This window comes from Trichosurus vulpecula, chromosome 5 (assembly GCF_011100635.1).
Source record: "Trichosurus vulpecula isolate mTriVul1 chromosome 5, mTriVul1.pri, whole genome shotgun sequence".
Classification (NCBI taxonomy): Eukaryota; Metazoa; Chordata; class Mammalia; order Diprotodontia; family Phalangeridae; genus Trichosurus; species Trichosurus vulpecula.
Window position 1 is genome coordinate 8,724,369 of NC_050577.1, and position 24,455 is coordinate 8,748,823.

At 36.4% G+C, this 24,455-nt stretch overlaps 1 protein-coding gene across 5 annotated transcripts in view; it reads right to left on the reverse strand.

The window, feature by feature from the left end:
• AGMO (alkylglycerol monooxygenase) overlaps positions 1 to 24,455 on the reverse strand; it is a 384,446-nt gene that overhangs the window by 179,143 nt on the left and 180,848 nt on the right. For all 5 annotated transcript variants that reach the window (XM_036758949.1, XM_036758948.1, XM_036758946.1 and 2 more), the window contains exons 7-10: positions 21,733 to 21,798; positions 21,550 to 21,629; positions 18,233 to 18,367; positions 16,204 to 16,320 (exon numbers count right to left, since the gene is read on the reverse strand). In XM_036758949.1, coding sequence (XP_036614844.1) covers positions 16,204 to 16,320; positions 18,233 to 18,367; positions 21,550 to 21,629; positions 21,733 to 21,798 — 398 coding nt within the window. The remainder of the gene's footprint in view (positions 1 to 16,203; positions 16,321 to 18,232; positions 18,368 to 21,549; positions 21,630 to 21,732; positions 21,799 to 24,455) is intronic.

Genomic DNA, 24,455 nt, shown 5'->3' on the forward strand with positions numbered 1-24,455 from the left:
AAACTTTATATTTATCCCTTTTTCCCCATCCAATGGCCTCTTTTGATTGATTTTTTTTTTATTTTTTGGGGGGAGGCAGGGCAATTGGGGTAAAGTGACTTGCCCAAGGTCACACAGCTAGTATGTGTGTCAAGAGTCTGAGGCCGGATTTGAACTCAGGTCCTCCTGACTCCAGGGCTGGTGCTCTATTCACTGTGCCACCTAGCTTCCCTTGATTGATGTTTTTCATCTTGACTGATCACCTACAGTTTTTACTGTCCTTAGCAGTTAAGTGCCATCTGAAGATCTGGTAATCATACAATAAATGTGAACTCTGGAGGTGTTTTATAGTTATAAAAAAAATGACATTAAAGTAATGTCAGAAAACCACCTGTTCATATCCTTTGACCATTTCTCAATTGGGGAATGACTTATATTCCATATATTTGGCTCAGTTCCCTGTGTATTTTAGAAATGAGGCCTTTGTCAGAAACACTAGTTGTAAAGATTTTCTCCCAATTTTCTACTTCCCTCCTAATCTTTGTTGCGTTGGCTTTTCTTGTACAAAAACATTTCAATTTAACATAATCATAATTATCCATTTTGCATTTTGAAATGCTCTTGAATGCTCATGAATTCTTTTCTTTTCCATAAATCTGATAGGTAAACTATTCCTTGCTCTCCCAAATTGCTCATAGTATCAGCCTTTATTCCTAAATCATGAACCCATTTTGACTTTATTTTGGTATATGGTGTAAATGGTCTATGCCCAGTTTCTGCCCTACCATTTTCCAATTTTCCCAGCAGTTTTTGTGAAATAGTGAATTCTTAGCCCAGAAGCAGGCCTCTTTGGGTTTATCAAAGAGTAGATTACTATAGTCGTTGACTTCTCCATCTTGTGTACCTATCCTATTCCACTGATCCACAACTCTGTTTCTTAGCCAGTACCAGGTAGTTTTGATGACTGCTGCTTTATAGTACAGTTTAATATCTGGTATGGCTAGGCCACCTTCTCTAGCATTTCTTTTCATTAATACTTTAGATATTCTAGACCTCCTGTTCTTCCAGATGAATTTTGTTATTATTTTATCCAGCTCTGTAAAATAATTTTTTGGTAGTTCAATTGGTATGGCACTGAATAGATAGATTAATTTAGTTAAAATTGTCATTTTTATTATATTAGCTCGGCCTAACCATGAGCAACAGATATTTTTCCATTTATTTAGATCTGACTTTATTTGCGTGAAAAGTGTTTCATAATTGTGTTCATATAGGCCCTGGATTTGTCTTGGAAGATAGACTCCCAAATATTTTATAGTGTCTACAGTAACTTTGAATGCAATTTCTCTTTCTATCTCTTGCTGTTGGGCTTTGTTAGTAATGTATAGGAATGCTTTGAATTTATGTGGGTTTATTTTATCCTGCAACTTTGCTAAAGTTGTTTATTATTTCAAGTAGTTTTTGTACTTGATTCTGTAGGATTGTCTAAGTAAATTATCATATCATCTGCAAAAAGTGATAATTCAGCTTCTTCTTTGCCTATTCTAATTCCTTCAATTTCTTTTTTCTTCTATTATTGCTACAGCTAACGTTTCTAGTACTAAATTGTATAGTAGGGGTGATGATGGACATGCTTGTGTCACCCCTGATCTTCTTGGGAATGCATCTATCTCATCCCCATTACAAATAATTCTTGTTCATGGTTTTAGGTAGATGCTATTTATAATTTTAAGGAAGGCTGCCTTTATTCCTATGCTTTCCAGTGTTTTTAATAGGAATGGGCTTTGTATTTTGTCAAAGGCTTTTTTCGCATCTATTGAGATGATCATATGGTTTCTGCTAGTTTTGTTGTTGATATGGTCAATTATGCTAATGGTTTTCCTAATATTGAACCAGCCTTGCATTCCTGGAATAAATCCTACCTGGTCATAGTGTATTATTCTCATGATAATTTGATGCAATTTTTTTGCTAATATTTTATTTAAAATTTTTGCATCAATATTCATTGGGGAAATTGGTCTATAATTTTCTTTCTCTGTTTTGACTCTATCTGGTTTGGGTATTAGTAGCATATTTGCATCGTAAAAGAATTTGGTAGGACTCCTTCTTCACCTATTTTCCCAAATAGTCTACAAAGTATAGGAATTAGTTGTTCTTTAAATATTTGATAGAATTAACATGTAAAACTATCTGGCCCTGGAGATTTTTTCCTAGGGAGTTCATTGACGGCTTGCTCAATTTCTTTTTCTGAGATGGGGTAATTTAGAAATTTTTACTTCCTTTTCTGCTGAGTAAGCAGAGCAGAGCCAGGAGAACATTGTACACAACCCCAAATACATGGATTCCGTGAGGACCAACCCTGGCAGACTTTGCTCTTCTCAGTAACACAAGGTGCAGGCACAACTCCAAAGGACTCACGATGGAGAATGCTATCTACATCCAGAGAAAGAACTATGAAGTGTAAGTGCAGATTGAGGCACACTTCATGCTCACCTTTTTTTCTCTCTTTTGTTTTTGTTTTTGGGTTTTTCTTTTTTTTTCTTTCTGTTTCTTCTTTCTCATGATTCATTCCATTGGTCATAATTCTCCACAACTTGACTAGCATGTAAATTAATTCAATGCGAAGTTATATGTGGTAGTTATATGAGATTCCATGCTGTCTTGGTGAGGGAGAGTGGGAGGGAGGGGAGAAAATCTGGAACTCAAAATTATGTAGAACCAAGTGTTGTAAACTAAAAATAAATGAATGAATGAATGAACAAAGGAATAAATGAATGAATGAATGAACGAATGAATGAATAGATAAATGAATGAATATATAAATATATAAATAAATAAACAAATTTTAAAAAAAAAGTAATGACAGAAAAGGGGTGACTAGCTGGTGCAGTGAGTAGAATGCCAGTCCTAGAGTCAAGAAGATGTAAGCTCAAATTTTGTCTCAGATGCATATTAGCTGTGTGACCCTGGGAAAGTCACTTAAGCCTGTCTGCCTCAGTTTCCTCATCTGTGAAATGAGCTGGAGAAGGAAATGGCAAATAATTCTAGTACCTTTGCAAGAAAACCTCAAATGGGTTCATGAAGTCAGACACAACTGAAACAACTGAACAGAAACAACAAAAATGGCAGAGTGCCAATATGTACTTGAGCAAGAAATGGCCATACTAAGAAAATTACAGATTTTTAAAATACTAAAGATTTCCTACATCTCCATTTTTCCCAGGAGAAAACCCCCAAATATAAGCTCTCAGGCATTCAGTGTTTCCAGACTCAAAAGCCCAGTTGTCAGGTATATGATAATTAGGATGCCCTTTGTGTTTGACTGACATCCCATCCATGTCACCTGAGCTGCATTTTTAGTTTTGTTTTTACATGCATTCCCTCAGAGGCATTGTGTCAAGTGAGTAGAGAGCTGGCCTTAGAATCATTCAGATGTGGTTTCAAGCTTTTCTCTGAGGGAATTTGAATATGTCATGGAACCCCTTAGTGACCTACACAAGTATTTATGATGAATTTTTTTTCATATTAAACCTAGTTTCATATTAGTCATGTTGTACATAAGAATTAGAACCAATGGGAGAAAGCATGAGAAAGAAGAAGCACAGTAAAAAAAAGAAAAAAATAAGAAAGAGCAAAGAATATGCTTCGATCTGCATTCAGATTCCATAGCTTTGTTCCCATCCCCCACCCCACCCCTGCCAGATGTGGAGGGCACTTTCCATATGATGACAAATTTCAAAGAAAATTCCTATCTGAATTGGGAGAAGAACTTATCTCATATGGGAATTCCCCTTTCCAAAGAAACCATATGATTAACCTAAAAAAAAAAAAGTGTTTAATTTAATGAAGGAAACTCTCTGGTCCAAATCACTAACCAGCATTTTTGACTTTGTTTATTCATTCCACAATAATTTCTTAAAAAGTTAATTGATTCTGATTAAATCCTGAAAGGCTTTTAAAACTCACAGGAAAAGCCTGGGACAATTTCCTTATTGACACATTAGAAATAATGAGAAGATTCATCTGATTCCATGCTTGAAGTGGTCATTATTTTATTGAATCAAAATTTTAGAAAGTGAATTCTGTCTTTTTTATTTTTCACATGTAATACTTCCTAGCAAAGAATTAGAACCCACACTTTGCTGCTCATAACAATGAATCAACCATCACTCTTCCAAGGTTCTAAAATCCCTATGTACCAAATGGGGATTTAGAGATGACAGCCTGCCATTTCAGTGTATTTATTTTGTTTGCTCACTCCCCACAGGAAAGGTGCTCATTCTTTCTCAAATTTCTCTGAACATATTACATTAATAATCACCTAGAAAGTTAGGAAATTAAGAAGAAAACATTCCCAACAGGGCATATGTACAGAAAAGTGAATATACTGCTGATGGACTCCAAGGTTACTTTAAGATCGGGTGCTCTGACCTCAGTTATACCTTCCGGTATGAGTGCTGAGGACTACAGCATATTAATTGTTCAGAGGTGATGTTAACACATGCTAACAAGAAGACCTCAGTAAGAGAATTGTGTGGACAGGGCATTTTACAGTAAACGGTGATTGAGAGCAACATTCAGGGGATTCAGACTGCAAAAGTGTGGTTCTGTGTTTACACTGGAGAGCCTCAGCTGCATCTTTAATGGGGAGGGAATAGCTTACTTGATGTGTGTTATAGCCTATCTGCAGCTGCTGGACTTCACACTTTAACAATCAGGGCCTTTTTCAGCCCAGCGGTTGTCATGTATGCTCTCATATCATTTAAAAAGACAAATGTCTTAGCTGTTTTAAGTTGGGGTGCAGACAGATGCCAAAGGTATTTTCCTTTCCAGTGACGGCTCCCAGTATCACCCCATGAAGTGGACCCTGGAAGCTAAGCAATGATTTTTCAAGCCTGGCTGTCCCAAGATCAACAGAAAGCCAGTGGGTTATATCACTAAGCTAAACACCATATATTTAAACATACATTTCTGCAAGCAGCATCAAGGAAGGAATGTGCCTTTCACACCTTTGTGTGCCCTACAGCAACCCTTTTCTTCCCATATGCAATCTGCGACCATATAAAATGAATGAGTGTTTCTCCAATGCCATCTATGTATACACAGAGAAGCCTGTGGAACCACAGCAGGATGCCCAGTGACAAGCCCACCACAGCTTTCCTAATGTGGTTATTGGCTGCAGTGAAACAGGAAAAAAATATTGCTGTTGGATTTCCATGCCTTTGTAAGATTTATCAGAGGCCCAAGGTCCAAAAAGGCTCCGTGGAATTGTGCAAATAAGCAGTAATTCTTCATCAGCACACAGCATGTTGGGAATGAGAAAAAATGTGCAAAAGCAGGCTCAAGACAAGCCAAGACAGAAGAATAAAGGCAGGATCTCAACTGAATTCCTCGAAATTCCCCCAAAACAACTTTGGAATAATGCCTCAAATCAAATCCTGGAGCCACAGAACCAAAGGCAGGGAGGAAGAATTTTCCAAATCAAGGCAAGGTAAGAGGTTGGTAGGAAAGCTCATTCTCACCAGGTTCAGCTTGGGGTACAGTGCAACACAGGCTCCCCCATGGCAATGTTGGCAGTAGGCCTTGAAACTTGCTACATCAGGGGCAACAGGAGCTTCTCAGCCACAGATAATAAGGGGAGCAGAAAACTGGTCAGAATAAGATTACAAAACCTAACTTTAACATAAAGTTATAAGTCAAGAAATAGACTGGGAAAATGACCATACAACAACAAACAAAAAACAACAACAACAAACAATGACCCTAGAAAGTTACTGTAATGGCAAGGAAGATGAAGACAGAAAACCCAGAGAGAAAAAGAAATCAAAACAGCTACATGCAAAACCTCGGAGACAAATGTGAATTGAGCAAAAGCCCAAAAAGAATTGATGGAGTAGATCAAAAAGGATTTTAAAAATCAAATAAGAAAGGTAGAGGAAAAGCTGGGAGGAAATTAGAGTAAAATAAGAAAATTATGAAAAGAGAATGAACAGCTTGGTAAAAGGGGTGCAAAAAATTCTTAAGAAAATAACACCCTAAAAAACAAAATTGAACAAATGGTAAAAGAGGAACACAACCTCATTGAACAAAATAATTCCTTAAAAAACAGAATTGTGAAAGCAATTAGGAACTAATGACTCCATAAACCATTGTGAAACAATAAAATAAAAAGAATGAAAAAAGTAGAAGAAGATGTGAACCATTTCATTTGAAAATAATACACTGGGGCAGCTAGGTGGTGCAGTGAGTAGAGCACCAGCCCTGGAATCAGGAGAACCTGAGTTTAAATCCAGCCTCAGACACTTGACACACTTACTAGCTGTGTGACCTTGGGCAAGTCACTTAACCCCAATTGCCCCACATTCCCCCCCTCCAAAAAAATGAAAAAAAACACTAACCTGGAAAATAGATTGAGGAGAGATAATTTTGAAATTATTGATCTACCAGAAAACAAAATTTAAAAAAAACAAAGCATAGACATCATATTTCAAGTAATTATTGAGGAAAACTGCTCTGATACCCTAGAACCAGTCAGTAAAATAGAAGCAGAAAGAATCTACTGATCACTTCCTGAAAGAGATCCCAAAATGAAAACTCAGAGCAATATTGTAGCCAAATTCTAGAGATCCTAGCTAAAGGAGAAGAGATTGCAAGCAGCCAGAAAGAAACAGTTCACAAATTGTGTACAGCCAAATTCAGGATAACATAAAAATTAGCAGCTACAAAATTAAATGAGCAGAAGGCTTGAAATATGGTGTTCTAAAAGGTAAAGAAACTGGGATTATAATAAAATAAGATACTCAGTATAATTTACCATAATCCTTTGGGGGGAAATAGATATTTAATGAAATAAAGGACTTTCAAGCATCCCTGATGAAAAGATCAAATCTGAATAGAAAATTTTATATTCTAATATGAATCAAGACAATCATAAAAAGTTAAACATAAAAGAGAAATCATAAGTGATTTAATAAGGTTAACCTAATAACACTCCTACATGAGAAGATCATACTTGTAACAATTAGGTATTTTATAACTATTATGGCAATTAGAAGAGGTATACATAGGGAGAGTGCAGAGGTATTAATTGACTATGACAAGATGATTGAAAATAAGCCTTAATGAGCACCCTAAGAAAAATCCCTAGAATCTGATAGATTTATACACAAATGCTATTAAATATTTAAAGAACAATCATTCAAATGCTTTATAATTATATAAACTGTTTGGGGAAAAATAGGCAGAGGGAGTCCTACCAAAATAATTTTATCATACACATAACTAAACCAGCAAGAGCAAAAAACAAATAATGAAAATTGTAGATGAATTTCTCTAAAGAATATTAATGGAAAAAGTTTAAACTAAATGCTAGCAAGTAAATTATAGCTTATATTACAAAGATCATGTACTATGACCATGTGCGACTTATGCCAGGAATGTAGGGCTGGTTCAATGTTAGGAAACCTATCAGCATAATTAACTATATTGATAACAATAACAGCAAAAATCATATGATTATGTCAACAGATGGAGAAAAAAAATAACTTCTGACAAAATATCACATTGATTCCTATTAAAAATGCTAGACAGCATAGGAAAAAATGGAGCCTTTCTTAAAATGAGTAGTACTATGTCTCTCAAATGATTAGCAGTTGCTATCTGTAATGGAGATACTAATGTAATATGTAATGGAGAAGCCTTCCTAATAAGATCAGGAGGGAAGCAATTCATTATCACCACTATTAGTCATTATTCTACTAGAAATGTTAGCTAAATCAATAAGAGAAGAAAACTAAATTGAAATATTAGAATAAATGAGAAAAGCAAAACTATCACTCTTTGCAGATCACATGATGATATACTTAAAGAATTCTAGAGAATCAACTAAAAACTAGTTGAAATAATTAACAATTTCAGCAGAGTTGCAGAATTTAAAATAAACCTAAATATGTCATCAGTATTTCCATATGTTACCAACAAAGTGTAGCAGAAAGAGATAAAAAATTAAATTAAATTAAAATAACTATAGACAATATAAACTACTTGGGAGTCTAACTGCCAAAACAAACCTAGAACTATATGAACACAATTACAAAGCAATTTTCACATAGTCAAATATAAATTTTTGAAGAAACATTAATTGTCCATGGATAGGAAAGCCAATATAATAAAAAGTATATATATATATAAAAGTATATATATATATATATATATATATATATGTATATATATGTATATATATATAAAAGTATATATATATATATATACACATATGTGTGTGTATTTCCACCTAAGTTAACTTACTCATTCAGATCTCAGACCAAACCAACAAAAATATTTTATACAACCTGAAAAAAGTAATAATAAAATTCATCCAAAGAATGAAAGGTCAATAATATTAAGGGAATTAAAGAAAATCAACATAAAGGAATGTGACCCAGCATTACCAGATCTCAAACTATATTAAAAAAGAAGTATTCATCAAAAGAATATGGTGCTGGTTAAGAAATAGAGTGCTGGATCTGTGGAATAGATTAGTTACCCAATATACCGTAGTAAATGATCATAGTAATCTATTGTTGGATAAACCCAAAGATCCAAGCTTTTGGGACAAGAACTCACCATCTGACAAAAGTTTTTGCAATAACTACAAAGTAGTTCAGCAGAAACTAGGTACAGACCAAATATCTCACAATGTATACCATAGTAAGGCCAAAATGGGTATATGATTTAGGCATAAAGGCTGATAACATAAACAGATTAGTGGAGGATTTATTTTAGCTGTTATATCTATGGGTAAAGCAAAAATTTGTGACCAAGCAAGAGAGAGGAAATATTGTAGGATGTAGAATGGATAATATTGGTTATGTTTATTTAAAAAAAAACAACACAAAAACAAAACCAATTCAGCCAAGATTAGAAGGAAAGCAGAAACTGGGGGAAAACTTACAGCGAGTTTGTCTGATAAAATCTTAATTTCTCAAACACAGTAGAAAACTGAATAAATTTTTTAAAGATTACTCAGCCATTAATTGACAAATGTTCAAAGAATATGAACAGGCTGTTTTAAGAACAAGAAATCAAAGCTATCTCTAGGCACAGAAAAAAAAAAAGATCCAAGTCACTATTGATTAGACAATTGCACCTTAGAACAATTTTGAAGTATCACCTTATAGCCATCAGATTGGCTGATATGACAGAAAAGTAAACACAAAATGTTAGAAGGGATGTGGAAAAATTGAGACACTAATGGATAGTTGGTGTTATGAACTGATCTAAACATTCTGGAGAGAAATTTGGAACTTTTCCCCACAGACTACAGAACTCTGTATACATGTTGGCACAGAAATACCACAAGTAAGTCTGTACTGCAAAAGAAATCAAAGGAAAAGAAAAAGGACCGATATGTATAAAACTATTTATAGCACCTCTTTTTGTGGTAGCAAAGAATTGGAAATTGAAGGGATGCTCTTTCATTGGAGAATGGATACATAAGTTATGGTATATGATTGGGATGGAATACTATTGTGCTCCAAGAAATGACAAGTAGCGTGGTTTAAAAGAAACCTGGGAAGACTTACATGAACTGTTGCAAAGTGAAGTGAGCAGAACCAGGAGAGCATGATACACAGGATCAGCCAAATTTTATGATCATCAACTGTGAATAATTTAGCTATTCTCAGAAATACATGATCCAAAGAAAAAGTTACATGAGAAATCATGTAAAACATATTTCCGTATTAGCCATGTTGCAAAAGAAAACACAATAATAAAACAAAAGAAATGCATGATCCAGGACACTTCTGAAGGATTTATGAAGAAAAATGCCATCTACTTGCAGAGAAAGAACTGACAGAGTCTGAATGCAAGTCAGACCATACTTAAAAAAATATTTTTTCTTGTTTTTTGTCTGTTTTCTTTTGCAAATATGGAAATGCTTTGTATGACTGCATATGTATAACAAATAACAAATTCCTTGCCTTTTCAATGAGTATGGAGGCAATGGAGGGAGGAAAAATATTTGGAACTCAATTTTTAATTTTTTTACAAGTAAATGAGAATTTTAATAGATATAGATATAAAAGATACTTTACTAACTTTTAAAATTTTATATAAATTTGGTCGTTACCCAAATTAAGTAAAAATGAGACAAAGAAAAAACAATAGATTAATCTTACATATAAATACTGATTTAATATTTTAAATAATACCATTTTCATAGACTATAGCAATAAATTTAAAATACACACACTTTAGGAACTTTGATTTATAACAACAAATTAAGTGTGGTTCAACATTGGGAAAACAATTAGCACACTTAATTATAATCATGCTAATTTCATAATTATATGAAAACAGCAAAAATACATGACTGAGTGTATCAAGAAAGAGGCTTTTTTTGAAAAGCAATCATTTCCTTTTGTAGAATTCTAAAATGTGTAAGAAGGAAAGAGCGTTTCTTTTATATGATTACTTGTGTGTATCTAAAATTAAGTAATAGTAATTTTTTTTCTAATCAGGAAGAAAATAATCTTCCTTATTACAAATGTTGGTAAAAAGTACTTAGTTACTTTCAGATATCATGCTAGAAATGATAATTCTATTACTAAGAGAGGAAAATAAAATTAAATGTGTAAACGACAAATAGAAAACTAAAATATTCCTATTTGCAGATGACATATAGCTATAATTAAAAAAACTCTAGAGAATTACTGTTGTTGTCCATGCTGCTACTGCTGCTGCTGCTGATTAGCTTTAGTAAAAATACAGGGTATAGAATAAACTCACAAAACAGCAAAAACAAAACCAAGACGCAAGGACTTTTTTTGCCATGAACTTGGGTCAGGAATGAGAGGGTGCCCCATTCCATATTTATGTCCTCAAGGCACATCAGCACTTAACATTCTCTTGGTCCATGTAGCCACTTGGCTTTTTCATGGCATCCTTTGTGGAAGTGTGAACCCCAGGGTGGGGGAGATGGATCTTGAGGTGAGTGTATTTTGCATCAGTATAATGTATGTGTCATGTTCATACTTAGAAATGTACCCATTCACACTCAATTAAATCCATCGATATATTTAACTCCCTAGACTTTTCTTTAAAGGAGGGGAGGGGAAAAAAAGCCTAGTCTAGAACCAAAGATGTAAATTTCCATTCCAGTTGCTTGTGTGTGTGTGTCTGTGTCTGTGTCTGTGTGTGTGTGTGTGAGTGTGTGTGACTCAGGGACTCTTACTTAGAACATCTGGGAGAACTTGCTATCACACTCATCTGTCCAGCATGCCTAGGTCCTTTCATGGCACAGAGGGTTGGGTGCCTGAGGGCCTGACAATCAGAACCATTTGTCCCAGCCATTCTTTCAGCTCTAGCCAAACATCCAAATTGTTAATGCTTGGACATTCTCATATGCTGAGATTGGGAGGGAACAGATTAGCATGAGGTTTTTAAAGTGAATGGTGATGGAGATTGTGCTAATGATGCCCCACTCAGAGTGTCAGGCCTCATCATACAGCCAGGATGACTAAAGGGTTGGCCAGTACATCCTGTAATCATGGAATGAGAATCTCAGAGATTTAGAGCCGGAAAAGCCTTACAGACCATCTTGTTCAACTTCTACATTTTTGTACATAAGGAAACTCATGCCAAGAAGGGTGGAATGCTTTTTTCAAAGTCACATGGTAATGGAATAGGGATTTGAACCCAAGACTCCAGAGCCAATACTTATTCTACTGGACTATGCAACATCCTGTATGGTTCAGAGAGGTGTCACTGTTGGAAAAGTCCTGGCTGTGGTGAAAAGCCTTCTTGGATTTAAATTCCATCTGCCATGGATTAAATAAATGACAGGTTGCATATGTAAAAGGTGACACCATCTTAGAGAAATCCTGTGGAAACTTTTCTTAACCATCAACTCAAGCATTTATAAAACTACAAAAATCATAAACTCAGGACACCTTCCTAAATGCGATCCTTAACCGTTTCAAGGAGTTCAGCCTGCTTACCCACACAGAAAAACAAAACAAAACAAAACAAAACCAAAACAAACTTTTAAAAAAACAAGTAAATGAAAAATGCCTTTTGTCCAGACCATGAAAGGGATTTTAATAGATGCCCAATGGGACTTATCTGAGGGTTAGTAGTACAGACACTGAAAATGGAAATTGAGTCAAACACAGCTCTGAATTAAAGGAGAATGAGAAGGAAGTATTTGGGCACTCACAATGTTCTCAATCCTTCTCCTTCAAAAGAAAGACTTGGGTTTTTTTATATTATCTCCTTTCAGTGATGATTGTGTCAGGGGATCATAGATCTGGAGTGGGAATTGAAGCTCTGAAGAACTGAATCAGGAGAACATACCAAAAGCAATGTAAAGATGCACTGTGGGTGTGTGCAGGCTGCAACACACTGGATAATTGCACAAAATAATTGATATAAAGGATGTTATAAGACGTGTACAACCGGGAGGAAAAAAAAAGGTCGGTCACATAAGAGGAAGAAATACCCTATTAGGTGCATTGGCCTCCCCACCAATTGACAAATGAATTGGTAATTATTTCATGAAATTATGAAATGGAGGAAGGCACACAATAATTAAAAGTGGAAAAAAGGTTGCAATGCCACTTTAGGAAGGCACAAAGATAAGTAGCCATGGATTCGAGTTGAAAGCACTGGCAGCATAAACACAATGGTGAAAGAAGAGGGCTCGAGGGCAGGAGTTTGAGGTTTCATTTTTATAGGGTTTGGGGAAAAAGCAGACCAAATTCTATCTGTACCTCCTTGAAGTAAGTTCATTAACATATATCCAAATCATCTCAAAGTCATCAGCATTTTTGATCTTCTGCTGGTCTGGAATTTAAGAGGTCTGGAATTTGTCTGGAATTTACACAGCATTGGACCAGAACCCTGACAGCACCACCTCGTTGACTTCTGTTGATTCAGCACATCTCACAGTATGTGAATTTTAGTTAATATATAAAACAGTTTGTAAAGTATACTCCTTTGATGTTTGGGATGCTTTGTACAGGACTTCTAGGTTCCCTGCAGTAATCTTATTGCCTGTTACTGTTCCTTTACAGTGACTCCTTATAAACTTACTATACTGACTAAAAGCTGGGGAGGATACAATTTTGTTATATCATGGACAGACAGACAGATACATATAAATATATAGATATAAACAAGATACAATTTTAACACAGAAAAGAATATGAGAATGACCTGTAGAAATATAGCTAAAGCCCTGCCAACAGTTTGATTTAATATGAGGACATGGAGGAGACTCACATGGATGAGACAGCCGTAAATGGGTCACAATCTTCTTTGCTAAAAAGAATGGTCAAATAGATGAGATTGTAGAAGTATTGGAGTGTCAGAGTAAGAGTAGTGTAAGGCAGGCAGCATGCTTTAGCGGAGAGAGCTGGCTATAGAGCCAGGAAGACCTAGACCCAAGTCCTATCTACATGTTCCTGGGCAATTAACTCTCTTCATTTCCTGGTACTTCAGGTAGCTGTCTAAAGCTCTATATTGCAGATGAACTTTAAGAAATCTATGAAATTAGAGATGATAGCTAGACAACCAAGAAGTTCCCTGATGCCCAGACAAAGACTTTGGGAAATAGGCGGGAAGGACACGGATGAACATCACCCAGGATGGGTTGGATGGGGGGTGGTTTGCACAATTTGAGGAGTAGTTACATTGATGAGATCGTGGACCTATTGAAATATCAGAGAGATGACTGAAATAAGAAGAAGACTGACTTAATCATGGGAAAGCTCCTTAGAAAAAAGTACATTTCCAGTCAGTACAATCTCACGATTTTTTTCCGATGTGGAATAGAATTGCTAGGGCACTATTTTCACTCCACTCAGTGGGAGGTAGAGTAGGCATGTTCTCCTATGACTCAGCATTTCTTCCAATGTATCCCAAGTAGCCTTTCTAGCAGATGTGAACAGAGTGTGAACACAAGGATTTTATTTCAGTTTGGGTTAAAAGCCAAACAAAATAGAAACAAAATGGATTTTTATTGTACACATAGTCATATTTTTTGAAGTTGACAACATGTAAATGTGCATACACAGATTTTGCCAAAGATCCCTGGAGCAAAAATGGGTCCCAACAACATTCTATGATGAAAAAATTCTAGGAAATCTTCCCATCATTCAGAATATAGAATCAACCAGGATTCCTTGTTTCCTGAACACAGCAGGTATGACAATTTACTATATTTGGGTTAATAGTTTAAAAACTCTTTTTCTCTGTTCACATATTTGTTTTGAGAAAGAAAAATTAAAATACTCCTTATTTTGAGTATGAAGATTCTTCATGGCACCTCAGTCCCATAGTAGGTACAACCTTAGACTTGGAGTCAGGAAGACCGGAGGTTCATAATTTTCCAAATCAGTGGGTCTTAAGCTATTATCTATGAATTGTCTTTTTCTCAATATTTTAATAACTGTAATTCAATATAATTGATTTCCTTTATACCTCTTTTTGTTTCCAGAGAAAAGTTCCAGTAACTTTGCCAGACTGCCACCAAAAGGGTCTATGAAATCCAAGTTAAAAACCTCAGCTCCAAATGGTGACCTTCATCCAAGAATATTTCTCTTGTACTTCAGACTTCCATCCTTTATGTTATCAATGTTTACCAGTTCTAAAATTTTACCTCTAATAATGACATATATCTGTATTTCTGGTACTTTCTACTTGCCTGAGACCCATGTTTGGTTGTTTTATTTTCCTTTAATATTCATCTGTCCATTGGACCTCTGGACTCAATGTTCCACTGACATGTTAATCTCATCGGTTCTCAAACCGAACCCATCCTCTTCCTTTCTCTTAATCTTAATGGTGCCACCATTCTCTGTCAATCAACCTTGGATTCATTTTTTGCCTCATCCTTCTCCTCTCAACACCCATCCAATTATTCCTTATATCCTATGAACTCCCCTTCAGTATAATTCTCCTGCATGCCCTCTTACTTCAGACTCACAATTCTAACTAAGGTATCACCACCTCTTGCCTGGATTGGTACACTGATATCTTTTAATCATATTTCCTTTCACAGACCTCCTTCCTACTCTACTCCATTTGGCACCACATCATGCTGCCAGATAAACCTTCCAAAAGAATATCTCTCTTCTTGTTATATCTCTGATCCAAAATGTCAGGTTTTTTTCCAATTCCTATAGAAGTCCAAACTCCATTGTCTAGGGTTTAAGACTTCCACCATTTGAGTCAAGCTTACTTTTCTAGACCCATAGCTCCCATGAGCTCAAAATGGTGTACACTCTGGCTTGGTGCTTTTTTTTCTTACCTCTTATTTTCATTCTAAGGTAGAATGCCTTTCCAACTCTGAGGACTTAATGCTTACTACTTTTCATTGGACTTCAGAGACCATCTAGTTCAAATTCTTCATTTGGCAGGCAAAGAAATTGGCACTCAAAGAGGTTAAGACTAGTATCACACAGCTAATAAGTCTAAAGAATCAGGATTTGAACCTGTCTTTCAAATTCCATGTCCCACAAACTATGCACTGAACCAAATGCCATCTTCTGTGCACCTTCATGATGACTCCTAGCCAGGAATAATTTATTTTTCCTCTAAACTGGTTGTGTTTCTCTTACTGTGTTTTTCATATGAAATTGGTATTGTAATTGTTTGTATCCATTTCTTCTCTCCTTGATGAATTGGTAAGTTTCCCCATGGGCCCTTTCCATATTCTTCCTCATAGCTACTACAGGATCCAAGGAAGTAAGGGTGGGACACAATGATAGAGAACCTTTCTGTAAATATGTCTTGATGGGAATATATGAGTCTATTCCTTGAAGGAAGGTATAAAGAATGAAAGGGAAATAAAAGTGTGCTTCTTCAAAAATATTTTATTCCCTAGTTTGGAACTTGGTTTTGCCCAATCCCAAAGGCATTTTCTAGTCATCAGTTACACCTAGGCTTACTAATTTATAAAACTTCCTAAGATACCATTGGATATGAGCCCTTCCCAACAACTACCCTTGATGACATATCCCAATCAATGTTTTAGGGGTTCCATGTGAATTGAATTCAAATCCCTCAACATGAGTTTTTTTTTCCAAGATTCACTTAGACCCTTCCTGGGATCAATTAAATCAGAGTAATAGACCTGATATAATGAGTGAGCATTTCCACACTGGAAAACAAGAGACTAGATCATTCACCCCCTAGTTAGCTAGACATAAGAGAATTACTTACGCCTTTGTCAGCAAATGTGTCCTCATAAAAACCAAGCATCAGAGCAAACTGCACAAGGGCATACAGCTGGAGTGAGCCAGACACATGGGTGGCATAAGGAACTTCTTTTCCTGTGATCTACAGCAAGAAGAGAAATGCCCTTCTGGTCAGCAAACCCCATCTTTGGTAATAAAGCTATGCTTTACAGATCCTCACCAAAATAGACAGGGCCATGGGTAATAGTGATGTGAGAGTGGCCACTTTGCCCAAACCCCCCGAAAAAAAAAGCAGTTCCTAGTTAGAATCATATTTAGATGTTAGAAGTTATAGTCCTAATTTGAACAAACCCAACAAATGTGGGGACACTGGGTTTCTGTTTCTTTCAGGTACTGACATCTCTGGACCTATCAGGCAGACCTCTGTTGGCTCCTGTCCTCTGTCTGCAATCTTCCTTCTTTACTTCCTCTCAGGGACTAGACATCAAAGGTTAGTAGTGCCATGAAGGCTAGATTTGAACTCTCTGAGGAACAGTTCCCCCATTGTTCCAGTATGACTGCTATTGATGAGGGAAGGTTATCCTATCCCTCTCCTCAAACTGAAGTGCTCTTTCTGGTCACAAGAAGGCCTCATTAACCACTACTGTCAAGTGTCTCAATCCCTATATTCATAAAATGGAATGGCTGTGTCTTAGCTGTTCGTGCTGTTCAGTTCTACCAGGTGGGTCATGGATGGATTTCATCTTAAAGATAATAAAAATCACCAAAGAACAGAGCAGCATCTGATCCTGATCATGAAAATGAATGAATGAGCAATGGATGGCCATGACCAGTTAGCCTCTTTCCCCACCTATCAATCAGATAAAGCAGAAGGTGGAATAACCAGCTACCACCATAGAGGATGAGTGAGGGCAGCACAGGCAAATTTTGTCCAGCTGAAATGGCCACTAGGACCGCTGCACTTGGGTAGGCATAAAAGCCTGCAAACTTGACCAGTGATCTAAAAAGGAATTTATGTCCAGACTTTCAAAAATTGCTATAATTTGACCAGGACAACAAATCTTCTGGATGAAATGGTAAGCCTTGCTTTGCATTAGCCCATCTTCAGCTTTGCTATGACTAATTCCTGGTCTTTACCCTTTTGCCAATAGACACAACCCCTTTCCTTCTTGTTCTCTCTTCTATCCACTCCAACAATATCTCACCATTTCCTGACTAAACATGGCTACTCCATACTCTAATCCTCAACTAAGGAGGGACAACTCCAACCCCTCTGTTCAGTCCTGTCTCCTCTCCCCATGTTAAGGATCTGCCAACCAGACCTGCAGACGTCACTCAGATCCCAACCTTGTTATTCTTCAAACCTGGCCCTACCAGAGGTTAGGAGGTAGAGAATCACCAAATTGGACATTAAATTGGGATTGAGTAGTCAACCGTTCTAGATGAACCAGGCCTTATACTGAGCTAACTTTACCTGAATTATCTAATAATTCTCTACACTATTGAGTAACATAGCAATTACTAATCTTCTCTTTTCATGGTACAAGAGCTAAAATGGGTAACTTTGACTTACAATGAATGCTTCTCTCCAATTTTTATTTAAGAAAATAAATATTTGCTCCTTGAGGGCAGGTATTATTTTCATATCCTCAGTGTCCAGCAGGCATAGCAACCAGATTAAGAAAGGCTGGCTCATTAAATGGAACTCATATCTTCCATGTTGCTTATTTCTTCCATATAGAGTTAGACAGGAATTCCAAGGGAGCTCCCCGTTAGAACTGCTTTGTTTTAAATTACCCTTAATTTTTTTAATTCAAAAAAGTACTCATAACATTCAGAAAAAAATGTATGAGATTTGCTAAGTTCTTAATATCAGTGGCCGGGTTGGGGGGGTGGGGAGGAAGGAAGGACAAGCAGAAATTCCAATCCTTCCCCTTTCTTAATTCCCCAATTTTTAGTTTCCATGTTGCTTGTCTCTAATTTACAGCAAATGGCTCCTGTAGAGTTGAAAATTGCTGTGATAAAGTAAATCAGGATGTGGGAATTCTCCTTACCTCAGGGATTTCCTCAAGAAGACCAAGCCTAGGTTTGCCAGGACTCCATCCTGGTCCTTTGAATACGACGGACAACTTGTTCCAGAAACCAGGTGTGATCCAAAATGTGTTCCAAATATAATGCAAGTGATGAAACTGTGGAGGAAGGGGAAGTATAGCTCACTTTTTTCCCCTTTAGGTGAGGAAAAGTTTAAATAAATATGTAACCAAAGCATTATATTTCCTTTCGCTATTACACGGAATTTGGGGCTAATGGTTCTTTCCCTAAAAGCCGTTTGACCACACCAATAAATTAAGCAGTTGAACACCAAGTGCCTTAGAAAGGGAAACTTTTTGAATGAAACTATACGCATGTCGGGAAAAGTAGTTTTAATCAATCTCAATTGTATTCTCTACAACATTTTTTTAGTTCAAAAATATTTCCCTGATTATATTCAAAGGGCAGAGAAATTATTTAAGAAACCATTGTAGTGAAAAATCTTTTTAAGAGATACATCTTCTGGAAGTATCAGCTAGCAGTTTGCACTCTGGGTTTCCATTTCTAGTGACAAAATAAATTTTCTGTGCTCTTCTCCATGTGAATGTTGGAAATGAATGGTGGTTGTGATTATGGGGCAGTTCGGTACCAAAGCAGATAAAGTGCTGGGGCTAAAGTCAGGAAGACCCATCTTCCTGAGTTCAAATCTGCCCTCAGACTGTGGTCTGTGACTCTCTGGTCAAGTCACTTAACCCTGTTTGCTTCAGTTGCTTCATCTGTAAAATAAGCTGGAAAAGGAAATGGTAAATCACACTAGCATCTTTGCCAAGAAAATCCCAAATGGGATTAGAAAGAGTCAGACACAACTGAACCACTGAATAACAGACAATACACCTCTTTAAACAGTATTTGCCAAAATTTGTTGCTGTTTTTAAATGGCACAATGTATGGGCAACACAGGTTTGGAAATGCTGGCCAATGAAAACCCAAGCATAGAAAGTCCCAATGCCAGCTAAGTAGACACACTACTGGAATCCAAGTAACCCTTTACAGATACTCAGAGAATTATCAGAGCCCTGAAGCCGCTTCATTCCATGTTACCAATACTTGAAGACACAGTTAACTGATAACCTAAAACTTCTAGTCCTCGGTGTTTGACAGAATCAAAGGAAAACAGATTTTTTTGCAAAAGGAAAATAATTGACTGCATCATGTGCTAAATGGTCTGAAACTTAGAAATGCTGCATTAGCCTTCTTTGGAGACCTTGCAATGCAACCGAGCACCATTTCTCTTCCAGGGTAAATACATAGTAAATACGTGAGGAATGGGGGGGGTGGAATTAAGGAAAGAAGGAAAGAATGGAGAGATAGAGAAAGGAGGAGAAAAGGAAGGCGAAAGGAGAGGGAGAAAGGAGAAGGAAAGCACATCAGATGAATCTCTGGAAGAAGTAGATGAAAATTTCAGGCAAATATTATAGTAGACAATTACTAAAATGTTGACTATTTGAATATTCAATCAAAATCTAGCCCATCCTTCAGGGATCAAAAGAAGTCCTCCTTTATGCTTTAACTGATAACCTAGTTTTCAATAAACTTTGCTTCCTCTGAGCAACTATTGAATGAATAATCAATATGATAAATCTTGCTCCACATAATCAATAAATTGCCAAGACTTGTGAGGGCATGCTCATGACATTGAGAAGGAAAGGGAGCTGAATAGTTTCTTTCAATACAGATAGCTATAGATATCCCCATACATAAATATTTTCATATCTATTTCTACATCTATCTATATTTTTGGATATATATACATGTATATGTGTGTACATGTGTATATATGTGTATGTATATATAAAAGCTTTTCTCAGAGCAGATATTATTTGTAATACTAGAAAATGTCAATTTAAGGGAGGCCCATCTCTCTTAATGTATCTCCTTCATCTAAAACTCCCTTTAATCTCTCCATTTTTAAGCCTATTCCAGAAAGTACTACTGCTCATATATCTTGATTTTCAAATGTTCCCCTCCCTCTCTGTGAACCAAATAGTACTTGTAAGGTCTTTGACCTGAACTTTAGGTCCTCCTCTTTTCTCATGTGATCAAGGAAAATGTAACTGGCACAGTCAATCCCATCCAATAGTTGGACTTTCAAGTCATGTCCTATTCTTACCTAAACCTTCTTCCAATTGTAATTGTTTCTGACATTAGGCCTTAATAAGTAGATGTGGTTACTGGCCCCACCAGAATTCTTAAGTTAGAATATAAACTTGTATCAATTAGGAATTGCTTAACAAATTGTCTTTTTCATCCCCAGAATCTAGAGCAGTGCCTTACACATTGTCGTTCAGTTGTTTTTTCAGTTGAATCTGCCTCTCTGTGACCCCATTTGGGGCTTTCTGGGCAAAGATACTTGAATGCTTTGCCAATTCCTTCTCCAGCTCATTTTTTAGATGAGAAAACTGAGATAAATAAGGTTAAGTGACTTACCCAGGGTCATGCATTTAGTAAGTGTCTGATGCCAGATTTGAACTCAGGAAGATAAGTCTTCCTGGCTCCGAACCCGGCATTCTATCCACTGTGCACCCTAGCTACCCAACCTGACACGTAATAGGGGCTTAATTAAAGCTTGTTGATTGATTAAAATGCTTGATTAGTTCAAGGTGTACCAGGATTCAGGGAAACAGGCAGGGTAGATTTTTATAAATATGGGATACTACAGCTATTTTCTTTTTTTGCATTTAATATTTCTGCTTTAATGAATTTCTGCAGTTCTCACATTTCAATATATAGTCAATTTTTGTGAAGGTGCCATTTACAGCTAAGAAAAGAGAATAGGTAGAGAATGAGAAAGAAATAAGTCTTTGTGCAGAGTGAGGCAAACTATTTGCTCTCTTTTTTTCCTTCTTTTTTGGCTTTGTTTCTTCTTTCTCATGATTCATTTCATTGGTTAGAATTCTTCTTTACAGATATTTTCTAATGAGTGAAGGCAATATCACCTGATAAACCTCTTGGATTTTTATATTTAAGGCAGGAATGTATAGAAAAGTTTGTATCCCCAGAGTCCAGAAAGAGAAGATTCACACAATTACTGTGATGCATACTGGCCCTCATTTTAACTATGGAAAGTCATGGAACCTCCTCCCTCCCTCTCACTGTCTCTCCATTGCTTTCTGTTTGTCTCTGTCTCTGTCTCTCTGTCTGCTTCTATGCCTCTATCTGTCTGTCTGCCTCCCCCCCCCCTCTCTTTCCCTCTATTAGAGTACGCAATTAATAAATGCTTGTTTGGTTTGACTTGGCTGTATTTGATCCATTCCCTAAGAATGAAATAAATTAGTCATACCTGTACTTTGAGTGGTTCAAAGGTGTTAATAGGGTGTGTGAGGCCATATGAAACCTTTTCATTCTCCGCTTCAAATGTTCCTGGAAGAGATACTTAAAGAGTGAAACTTAAGAAATCATTCACTTCATTTATGCTAATAAGAATATAAATTTGCAACCTGAATATCCATTAATGTTTACTTACCAAAAATTCTATCCCAAATAATAAGGGTACCAGCAAAATTTTTGTCTATGCAATAACGGTTTCTGCCTAAAACACACACAAAAAAAGAAAAATTACCACCAAAGAACCAAGAATGAAATTAAAATATTGAACCAGCTACTACCCTTGCCATGTTGAATAATATCAAGACTTCAGAAATACCACGGCTTTTCTGGGGCTATTTCCTCACTAACAATCATGTACTGAAGACAAATGCTTACTATGATTCCATTTCAGGCTATTCTGTTTGTGAAGCGTTTTCCCCACAATAACATAGAAAGAATTCCTAATGCAAATAATAACTTCATCTTAGACTTGTGTTAGGGAAACTGAGCCTCAGAGAAATTATATGACTTGTCAAGGGTCACACAACTGATAAGTGTCAGCCTCAGGTCTTTCAATTCATATCCAATTTCAGTATACTACATTGAATTTTTATTCAAAATATATTGACTCATGATTTCTTATCTCTTTATTTTTTTCTTTCTGTTTAAATCTAATGAGATTATTTTGGAACCTGTGTTTCTTTGATTTTCAAGATTTTTATCTTGGACTATGAACAACAATCAATCTTGGAATTTTTTTGGAATTATTTAAATGCCTAGGGAATTTTAAAAAGTAAAAGTTCATATTTATCGGAATATGAGTTGGAAATAAGACCAAGCACTATTGGGTTTTGTCCTTTGTGCTTGAAGAAGACTAAAATGACTTTCATGTATGGGGGTCAAAGCACAGTGCATATGATTGTGACTGATTCGGACCAATCTGAGCTTGGAAGGCTTTATCAAGCTTGAACAGAAATGCTCCATGTGAACATTGGGAGTGGAGAGGTCTCTAAATATGCACATTTCATATTTCTTTCGAGTCACTGAAATCTGCTGTGCTCATGGAGCATAGGGGCTTCTTTGATGTGGGTGATCCTGTGCCATTGTCTCCCATGTCTCACCATTGATTGCAAAGATCTTTAGAAAGACCTTGAGAGTGTCATTGTATTTCTTCTTTTATAAAATACTTACTTTTTATTTCATTTACAAAAAATACTATTAAATTTAACCAGTTATCTTTTTTTATTAATGTGTTCATTTTCAGTTTTCAACATTCAGTTTTATAAGGTTTTGAGTTCTAAATTTCCCCTTCCCCCTCTGCTTCCCCCTCCCCCAAGATGACATGCAATCCGATTTAGGCTATACATCTATAATCATATCAGACACATTTCCATATTATTCATTTTTTGAAAGAATAAGAACAAAAGAGGAAAGCCATGAAAAAGAAAACAAAAACAATGACAAAAAGAGAAACTAGCCTGCTTTGTTCTGCATTCAGACTCCATGGTTCCTTTTCCAGCATGTGGATAGCACTTTCCACCATGAGTCTTTTGGAATTGTCTTAGATCATTGCATTGCTGAGAAGAGCTAAGTCTATCAAAGTTGTTCGTTGCACGATGTTGCTCTTACTGTGTTCGGTGTTCTCCTGGTTCTGCTTACTTCATTCGGCATCAGTTCATGCAGGTCTTTGCATATTTTTTTTTTCTTATATTTGCCTGTTCATCATTTCTTAAGGAAAAATAGTATTCCTTTACATTCATATATTACAACTTCTTCAGCCATTCCAAAATTGACGGGAATCCCCTCAATTTCCAATTCTTTGCCAACACGAAAAGAACTGCTATAAATATTTTTGTAAATATGGGTCCTTTTCCCTTTTTTATGATTTCTTTGTGTATTGCTTCTTTTAACCTCTGTGTGAGCATTTGCCCTATGTAAGTTCTCTGGAAAATAGCCTTGTAGGCATTTGACCAATGTGGCCAGCCCCTTAGAGGTGCACTCCCTGCAATGGTGTTTGAATGCTTGGCAGTTCAGCTCAAGAAAGGACCTCAGTGTCTGGTACATTACCTTGCCAGGTGATCTTCAGAATCTTCCTAAGACAATTGAAATGGAAGCAATTCAGTTTCCTGGCATGGTGGTGGTATACTGTCCAGGTTTCACAGGCATACAACAATGAAGTCAGCACCACAGCTCTGCAGACCTTCAGTTTAGTAGGCATCCTAATACCTCTTTTCCTCAGAGCATCCCAGACAATGAGCTAGTGCTGGCAATCTGTCAACGTCATTATGTATGGGTACACCCCTAGAAAGTATACTGCCCAGATAACAGCATTCAATATTTCTCTATGAGCTGTAACTGATGGTTCCATATATGGAGGATGCAGTGCTGCTGGTGGAGAACCTCTTTATTCTTGATATTAATTGTCAGGACAAAATTAGTAAAAGGGGTAGGGAATGTAGATATATTTTATTGCATCTCAGCCTCAGAGGCTGCATTGAGTCCACAATCATGTGGAAACAAAAAGTCATGCATCAACTCCCCCCCCTAATCTTGGCAAATATAATATATGTACATATGTATATGTATATATGTATATATAATATAATATATATATATACACACACACATATATGTGTGTGTCAATTAATTATTATAAGTGCAGTAGCTGACTTTGATTTTCTTTTATCCTTCCCGAAGGTGTCTGACAACATCACTGAAAACATCATGCTAAAATGCATGGTAGCAAGCACACAGCCCTGCTTCACTCCTCTGGTGACTGGGAAAGTACAGGAGCATTGCCCATTATGCAGAACCCAGGCAAGCATGCCATGAAGGAACTGGCATACAATACTAATGAAATTCTCTGGGAAAACAAATTTT